The sequence below is a fragment of the Kryptolebias marmoratus genome, linkage group LG3, assembly GCF_001649575.2.
Source record: "Kryptolebias marmoratus isolate JLee-2015 linkage group LG3, ASM164957v2, whole genome shotgun sequence".
NCBI classification, from domain to species: domain Eukaryota; kingdom Metazoa; phylum Chordata; class Actinopteri; order Cyprinodontiformes; family Rivulidae; genus Kryptolebias; species Kryptolebias marmoratus.
In genome coordinates this window covers 18,356,770-18,365,955 of record NC_051432.1, presented here as the reverse complement: position 1 = coordinate 18,365,955, position 9,186 = coordinate 18,356,770, and the positions used below count along the sequence as shown (strand labels likewise).

The 9,186-nt window shown below is 42.5% G+C and overlaps 1 protein-coding gene across 1 annotated transcript; it reads left to right on the top strand.

Moving 5' to 3' along the window:
* The first annotated feature begins 4,311 nt into the window (after positions 1-4,311).
* On the top strand, positions 4,312-9,084 carry LOC108237019 (homeobox protein unc-4 homolog). Its single transcript, XM_017418220.3, has 3 exons — positions 4,312-4,656; positions 5,194-5,369; positions 7,595-9,084. Exons 1-3 carry the CDS (start codon positions 4,413-4,415, stop codon positions 8,747-8,749), a joined length of 1,575 nt encoding a protein of 524 aa, XP_017273709.1. The 5' UTR covers positions 4,312-4,412; the 3' UTR covers positions 8,750-9,084.
* Positions 9,085-9,186: the final 102 nt, after the last annotated feature.

Here is a 9,186-nt window from a genome sequence, read left to right as displayed (position 1 = left end):
CCCGCTCTCCCTCCCGCCATCGCTTCCCCCAAAGATGTCCACCTGGACACCCAGTTGCTCCTGGCCGGTGCCATAATTGTGAATCTCGAAACCTTTCATTTCCCATTTTCCAATTCACACTTCACTTCGAGTACCATTTCCACCACAATAGGCCAGACCCTTGATGTGATAGGATAACTTGAAATTTTAATTGCAGCCATCTTCTATTTTCAAAACCCCCCACTAAACATTCACTACAGGACTGCTGTGATGCATCTACTGTAAGTGATCTGTTGGGCCAGCCAACCATTCTCATTTTATGGCATTATGCATTTTTTGTTGGGATTTCTGTTAATTCCTTTTTCTCTGTGGGGTAGTCAGCTGGTCTGACATTGAAAAATCTCTCAGCTTTGACAACATGAACAATAATGGTCAGATTTCAAAAGAAGATTTCAGAAAGAAACTTGACCGAAACTCAAACTTAAATACAAGTTTGGGGTCAAAATTTGTAAACCTGAAATTAATCTTGTAATTGGTAAATGTATAGTAATTACAATCACTGCTACTGGAACAGAAACAAACAAAACAAAACTATGACTAAATTAAGACTGGAGAACATCATGCCGGGTTCGGACACATTTAATACTATTTGTGTTTTACTGTAGTTTGATTTATTTGAGCTATTTGTTTCACTTTGAGCATAAAAATATAAAACATTAGCTGATTTTCTTAGATGTTATACAACTGGGTTTTGCAGCACAGCCACTCTTTATATGTTTTAGTAAAGCTTTGCTCATACTAGTTGATTAGAAAATAAAGCCTTAAGTCAGTAACACTGTTATCAGCGAATATACACATTTATTTCGAAAAGGAGGCAGTCATTCTGTTGTCTCAGGCTGGTCTCCTCATAATATAGTAAAACTACTGAGTGAACTACTCACTATGTGTGTATGTGAGCGTGGGCAGTGCCATGGTTGTCAGTTGAGTTTCTATGTAAATAGAACAGAATAGAAAAAACAGAAAGTTATGTTTTGATTCCCTGAGAGAATCTGGATGTCCTAATTTGAGGTTTTCTGTTTTGAGCGCTCATAGATGTCTGTCCCATTGTTCATTATTAGTCACCAATAAGGGTTGTTCTGTTTTTGTGAACCCGAACATTTCTGAGATCGTTTCTGCATCCTGAATGCTGGCTGTTCACCTGTCTCACCTGCTGACACTGAATGTGATGTCATCAGCTTGTTGCTAGGCTACAAACACAACTTTACACCTCTGGACCTTTGCAGACAAGCGGGTCTGTCTCTTTGCTGCCCTTCAACTTTTTAGTTTATCAGTTTGTTTTTTCAAATCTTGTTTTTGATTCATATCTAGTTTGTTTCCCTCATTACGGACAATATATTTTTCTCATCTGCAAACTAATAAAGTGCCATCCAGTTCAATTAAATTAATCACTCTCGCTCTAGATCTCTATTACTATTCAGTGCTGTTTTGTTTTTGCACTTTCTTGTGCTTGATGTCAGTCTCCGGTCTCTTCAGCGTGAACTCATAGAGGAGCTGCAAAAAATAAGTGAGCATTTTGAAAGTGTAACAAAACAAGAGCAACGTCTGGTTTATTGCGACAAGGTGGAAATAATAAGCTTATGCTGGCTAATATTTGATGTTTCTTGTCGGTTCCTGTAGTTTTAGGATGTTTCTGGTGATTCATTGTGACAGCGTTTGTTAAGTGTGCTTATTTTAACCTCCTCGGACCCTGCATCCACATATGTGGACATCATTTTTCTCATAGACTGCATTATAAAAGTTAAAAAAATAAATCTTTGTTTTACACTCATCAGGTCCCAATCAGCCCACATAACTAAGTGAAGTTAAAGATGCATACCATGTTAGAGTTCGGGTCTTAGGAGGTTAAAGTCATTTCAAGTTAGAACAAACATGCACAAAGCTCGGCCTAAAACCATGTGGTAAAGTGAAATTACAATTAAAATAAAATCTTGAAAATTAATAGGTTTTAGACTACATAAGGACAGAAAGATTAAATTTTTTATAGATAGTGTTTGAATCAAAATGTGCTATAAAAAAACTACTTCTTTGTCAGTAAAGACAGATTTAGAATAAAAGAAAGCAATCTTTTATTCTTTTCTTGTTGCACATATTGGGTTTAAGCAGACTCCACGTGGCCATGGGGCTCCTGTTATTAATAATCTTTAACAGACTGTAGATGAGTTCATGGTAGAAGCTGAGCTCTTTCGTCCCACGGTGACTCGCCGGCTCTGTTAAACCGTGGGAGTTTGTCTTTGGCATGAGTCCACCTGTCCTCTTAGGAGTAAAGGTGACCACAAATCAATATAAAGTTGAGTGATTGCCTTTATGTGGGGATAAAACAATTTCCTCCTGATGGGAGTGGTATTTTTCTGGATGACAACTGTCCAAGGAGAACAGGGGGTCACTGATGATGAGTTAACAAATGATGTGAATTATTACAGTGGCAGATCTCAGCCCATCTGAACCAAAGGGGGGATTTAAGACTGATGCTATTAGTAATCTCTACCAGCACCGCCGAAGCACAAAACGAGGGATTATCTTTAGGAAGCATGAATTTCTGAGCTGCTCTGGTGGCAGCCAATACCAAACACAGTTGTTTCCATCTAATAATTTCTCATTTGATGCTCGTTATATTGTTTTTATGTATTAGAATATGCACATCATTCATTCCCCAGATGATTAGTTTGGTTTTAAAGCTCTCCTCCTCCTCAACACAGGTGCTGGGTTTTTATTCAGTCTTATTTAGCAGCTTCTTGAGTTTAACAACACTGTTCTGACATTACTTGACAGCTCAAAAAGTGAACCTTGTTGCCTGTTCAGACTCTAAATTTCTTTAAAAAATATTCTAAAGTTATTATGTTTGATTACACCTATAATCTATAATCAGTAAATAAAAAGGTGATAACAACAACGTTTTTAAAAAATTTCCTATTGTTTAATGAAAAAGTTGTTAATTAGTTTGTAAACATTTTATAAAGCATTAATAAGCATTTATAAAAAGGTTACAACACATTGTTCAGACAATGAAGCAGGGTCACTATGTGCTGTACTTTTATTTATTCGGGAAAATGTAATTTGTTGCTAGTTGTTTGAGTTACTTTTTCAACCAAATAACTTTTATTGTTTTTGCCAAAACAAACTCCTTATCTACAAAAGCTCACTTACTGACAAGGGTTTGATATTTAAAATCTAAACAATGAAGAACACGAATAAACATTGAGGATGGAAAGTCCAGATAAATGTTGGCTAACTTTTTGTCAAGGAAAGATTATGGCTTATTTTTAATGATTTGTTAAATGTTTGCAGCTTAATTAATGACTGCATATTAACTGGTTATTTCTAAGGGTAGGGCTTCTATTGTAAAGTGGTATTAAACAAACCTTTCCCCCTCATTTATTATTATTTCTTCTGAATGCATTTGTTTTTACTAAATCTTATTAATGGTTTCATGAACTAAATAAAACATTTCATCCTGCAAAGAAACCTGATCATTTGGGGTTAATCAGAGGAAACAGCATTTAAGCCTCTCAGGTGAAAAGTTGATGTAAATAATAATAAAGATATCAAAGCCATTGATGGTGGGGGTTGTGCAGAGAGGCTTGTAGTTCAGAATATGATGTGACAGCTCAGGACAAAAAAAAAAAGAAGAAGGGGTGTTGGGTGGGCTGTTATTGGATCAATCCGGCCCTGGATGTCCCTGTAAACCACTTAAAGCGCTCCAGTCACGCGCCTGATAAAGGCCAATACTCATTGATGTGAACTATAAGAGGAAATTGTGTTTTCTCACTTAAACAGTTGTAGTTTTTTATTCCCGAGAATTTAATAGAGTTCAGTCGCTTGGATGTTTTCCAGCGGCCAGATTAGCCTCGTCCTCATTCTTTTGACAGGTCTGAATTAAAAGAGCGCGCCAGGTAATTAGCGATTGATCCAGAAAAGTAAAAAAAAAACAAAAAACAGCCCCCTCCTCTCTCTCTCTCTCTCTCGCTTTCCGTTACTCCATTAACCGCGTCTCTGACGTCACAGGGCGATTAAGGTTTCTTATTGGTCCCGCGAGCAGATGGAGGAGTCCTAATGAGCTGGCTCGCGGAGAGGAAGAGCAGGTTATCATCTCGACTGGAGCAGCCTTCTCCCATCGCCTCACAGCAGAGCTCGGTGGCCGGGACCCGCCCCCCGTCTGCCCGGTTCTCTCCTCTTCCCCTCTCCGCTGCCGCACCTCCTCCTCTTCCTCCTCCTGCTGCCGCCGCCGCCGCCGCCGCTGCTCCCCCACTTCTCCGTGTGTTTGGCTTCTTTTTTTTTTTTTGCTCCCTCCGCTCCCCTGACTTTTTCCCTTTCTCCTTTGGCTGCATGTTCAGCCACACCGCCTCCCTCCGCTTCTTCACTCCGGCCCGGCGAGCATGGACGGTCGGGTTCTCGAGCATCCCCACGCCCAGTTCGGCGGCTCCCTGGGCGGGCTGGTGGGCTTCCCGTACCCGCTCGGTCCGCACCACCACCACCACCACCACCACCAGCACCAGCACGTCTACGAGCTGGCGAACGGGCACCACCAGGCCGCCGTGCCCTTCTCTATAGACGGATTACTGAGCGGCTCGTGCTCGGCCTCGGTGGTCACCTCCGACAGCCCGCAGTTCAAGCTCTCAGGTGGGTCCCGGGGATTATTAATCATTGACAAAAAGCTGTGTGGAAACTTTTAACTCAGGTGAGGCGGCTCGTTGTATTAAGACACTTTGTGAAAGAGTCTGAAAAGGCGAAATCAAGCCTTTAGGGGGATGTTTTACAGCAGAGAAGTGCGAGAAAATAAGAGATTTTGTGTAAAAACAGTAGCAAAAAAAAAGTCATAAAAAAGTTTGAAAGCAGGTTCTGTAATTTGCTATTATCCACGAGGGTCATCCAGGGTTAGAGCTGATTATAAATAAGTCAGAAATAGGTTTAAACAAATAAAAATATGTTTAAATCACACGAGTGGTGCGCGTCTAAATACAAACAGCTTTACTCTAAAACTCCTTTAAATTTACACGAGGGAATTTTGCAACAAGAGCAGATCTCTGACTCTCTCCCCCTCTCTCTACAATAAACACACACACACACACTCACGCACGCATAATCACACACACACACACACACACACACACACACACACACACACTCACACTCACACAAACACGCGCGCGTCTGCAGATTCTGGAGACCCGGATAAGGACAGTCCCGGCTGCAAACGGAGACGAACCAGGACGAATTTCACCGGCTGGCAGCTGGAGGAGCTGGAGAAGGCTTTTAACGAGAGTCACTACCCGGATGTGTTCATGCGGGAGGCGCTCGCGCTCAGGCTTGACCTCGTGGAGTCCAGGGTTCAGGTAAAGGCAAGCAGATAAACCACACATTTGTTGAGAAGCACGATTCCCTGTAATTCGGAGTTATTGTTATTATTTTTTATTATTATTGTTATTATCATCTTATTTCACCTCTTGCTGGTGTCTTTGGGACAACAGGACAAACACTCACAGCTGATTGTTCTGCTGCGGCCCAGGCTGCTCAGGCCTGTCCCAGTCTGAGAGTCAATAATCAAAGCTGCAGAGAAAAAAAAGGGATTTGAATTTTTCATGTAGGCAGCTCATTGATTTATGGGTTAATTAAAACAGGGCTATTTACGAAACAAAATCAATACGTGGAAATATTCAAGGAAAAAACTGATCTCTTTTATACATTTAAATATTTAAATCAACTCACAGGTTTACCTTTACTTTCCTTCTTTTATTTAGTCTCACTGAGGTTTTAAAACCTTTCAAATAAAACTAATTATTACCATAATACCACTCATTATTGTTGTTGTTACTACTATTATTAATTAAGTAAATTTAAAAGTCATAGTTTGAGAATATTAGGATTTTATTGTATCAAAAAAGAATTTATGATTATAAGTGAAGAAAACAAATTTTACTGGAAAATAGTTTTTCATTGTTTCACTTAAAAAAAAAACATCTTATTAAGATAAAATAATTAAAGTTGATGTTATCATAAAGCGTATTTATAGTTTGTTTGGTTAATAATAATAATAATAATAATAATAATAATAATAATAATAATAATAATAATAATAATAATTCCCATTAGATTTCAGTAGAAGAAAAGCTGGGTTTTGGGGTTTATTTTATGTTATTTTTTGGCTTGTTTTGTTTTGTTGTTGTTGTTTTGCGTTAGATTTCCTGGCAACAAGCCTCTCATCTCGCCCCTGATTTCTCCTCATGCTGTGTGGGGAAAAGCGAGCCTCCCCTCCTGTTGTTGGATTCTGTTTTGGGGGATTTCGTTCCTAAACCTCAGATTAATATTCCCCTCGAGCGGCTCAGCGGCTCCTTTATCTCCAGGTTCGCCGGAGAAAGACGCAAACCGGCACCGACGGTTCCTCAGGAGCGCCACCGTCGCATGTGGCGTCGGGTCTGCCCGCCGCGGTCATTGTGCGCCGCTCGTGGATCCCGCTCGTGCGCGCTGCACTCCGATGGCGTTATCAGCGCCGAACACGCGGCTGTTAGCGCGCCCAGAGGCCGGGCTGCGGGAGCTCCGAGGCGGAGGACGCTCCCCGCTTTGGCTCGGCGGGGAGGGAGGGGTGCTGGTGGTGTGTGTGTATGTGTGTGTGTGCGCGCGAGCAGACGGCTGGGTGTGAAAGAATATGCTCAGACGGGATATGGCTGATTTAGCTGTAGGACGGGCTCGGTCTAATTGGCGGATGCGCTCATTTACGCGGCCTCGCGGGTGATTAGGGTCGACACGTCCGCGCACCTGCTGGTCCACGGCTGTGACCTTTGAACCTGTGAAATCTAAAGGTGCTTAAAGCAGCGAAGACACGAGGAGATACAAGAACACCCGATTGTTTCGGGATTTTGTGGAATTTGTGTGGATTTGTAGACAATCTGGTTTTATTTTTTTTTCTTCTCCCTTTTTCTTTTTTTGGCCATTTTAAGGGTTTGGTTTGACAGATGTGAAGTCAGCTGAGGTCTGAAGTTGTTAAACTCACTGATATTTGTTTAAGGTTGCATCTGTGTATCATTATTGTATTAGATTGTAATTGAAAAAGTATCTGAAATATCACAAAAAAACCCACACAAAAAATACTTTTTAAAGGGGTTTTAAATGATCTCTGGTGCACTCTGTAAATCAAACTGCCCCTTGGGGAAATTAAAGTTTTTTCATATAAATTGTATTATAAAGATTTTTAAAATATAAAGAATCTTAAAATGATTCAACTGAATGAAGTCGAAGATTAACAAAATCATTTTACTCATTTTGATATTATAATTGTCCCAAATCAGAATGATTCATTTTGACCTAATTTAACCCACTGACCTACTAATTTAATAACATTTAAGCTAAGAATGAAAAAGAATTAAACTTTTTTCTCCAAGGGAATGCCACTATTCTACAAAAATACAAATCCTATTTTTTTTAGCTTTTTCATTTAAAAACAAAGCAATTTTTTGTCAATCAGCTAAGAGATGACTAATAACAAACAGCGTACAACCTGCTGCTGTCATGTTCTCGCTTGAACGTGAAAGTGTTTTTAATGTGTGTGTTCTGTGTGTGCTAGGTGTGGTTCCAGAACAGACGAGCTAAATGGAGGAAGAAGGAGAACACAAAGAAAGGCCCGGGGCGGCCCGCTCATAACTCCCACCCGACCACGTGCAGCGGCGAGCCCATGGACCCCGAGGAGATCGCACGGAGGGAGCGCGAGCGGGCCGAGAAGAAGAAGCGGAAGCAGGAGAGGAAGCTGCTGAAGTCGCAGAGCAAACTTCTCTCGGGCGAAAGTTTCCACACACCCGGGGGCTCGGAGAGCGACAGCGGGGTCTCGCAGTTCACCGACAGTGAGCAGCAGCCCTCGACCCTCAACGGCAGCATCCACATTGAGCTGCCGACGACGAAAGGTGCAGGGGGACACCGAACCGAATCCAGCTGCGACCAAACACGACACGACTTCAGTCAGCTCCAAAACCACCCAAACCAAAGAACGGCAGGAGAGCCGGAGCAGGTTTCTCCAGGCAGCACGCACAGCTCCAGCCCTGGAGGTCCGAGGTCCGAGGCCTTGCAGAAACGAAACCCTTTCAGCGTGGAGAGCCTGCTGTCTGACAACATGCCACGACGGAAATCTCCTCTGGACTTTTCCTCGCTGCCCAATCAGAGAACTCTGGTGGGTAAAGGCCACTTCTTGCTTTACCCCATCACCCATCAGCCTTTGGGCTTTCTAGTGCCCCAAACTGCCCTGAAGGCCACACCGTGTCAGGACAACAGTAACAGACTCGGCCTGGGGCAGAGGTGTGAGCCGAGCGAAGGGAGCCCGACTCCCTCTGACCTCTCCAGCTTTGGCAGCATCAGCAACTGTTTGAACTCGAAGCACGCGGAGCAAAGCGAGCAGCATCACAACAATCACGTCATCAGCAGAGTGGGAGGAAGCGACGCCGAGGAGGGCGCCGGGGACTGCAGAAACGGACCGTTGCCTGGTTCTCCTCCGCCGAGCACCGTGGCCCCGGCTGCTTCGACCACGCCGTCCGGCGACGCCAGCGACGAGCGGCCTCGGAAAGTTCAAACGGAGGCAGGGACCAATGACTGCCAAGCTGCTGAGCCACGTGCAAAAGAAGAGGATGCAAGAGAGGAGCGAGCGTCTCCAGACCTCTCCGAGTGTCTCCAGGCAAACACAGATTGCCGAGAAACACCCGGAACAGATGGAGAGGATGTCGATATGGACTAACACTTTCGAGGAGCAAACATAAACAAAGGACCAGGAACAACGCTCACAAACATTCCCAAAGCTCTGCTCAGACACTCGAAAACATATCAGGAATCAGGAGACTTAATCCTCATCTATTTTTTAATCATAAAGAATCCACAAGGCTCTCTCCCCACCTCCTTCCTTATTCAGGCTTTAGGCCTTCTTTAAACCCTTTTAGAAACAGGTTTCTCTCTTTTTCTTTTCTCTCTCTCATTTTTTTTGTGAACAACTTGTAACAAAAAACTAGGCTTCAATAAAACAACAAAAAAAAAAAACACGACTTACAACAAAAATCCTCAGATATTGTAAAACAAAATGAGAAAATGATATTTATATGTACACATTTTGATAAATAAAGTTATTGTTTTAATTGAAGCTGTCTTTCAGGGGCCATATTAGGGATGGGGGTGGGGGTG

Coding starts and splice junctions, on each gene's coding strand:
- LOC108237019 (XM_017418220.3), top strand. CDS start 4,413: ATGGACGGTCGGGTTCTCGAGCATCCCCACGCCCAGTTCGGCGGCTCC. Junction 4,657..5,193: donor CCCGCAGTTCAAGCTCTCAG/GTGGGTCCCGGG, acceptor GCGCGTCTGCAG/ATTCTGGAGACCCGGATAAG. Junction 5,370..7,594: donor TCGTGGAGTCCAGGGTTCAG/GTAAAGGCAAGC, acceptor TGTGTGTGCTAG/GTGTGGTTCCAGAACAGACG.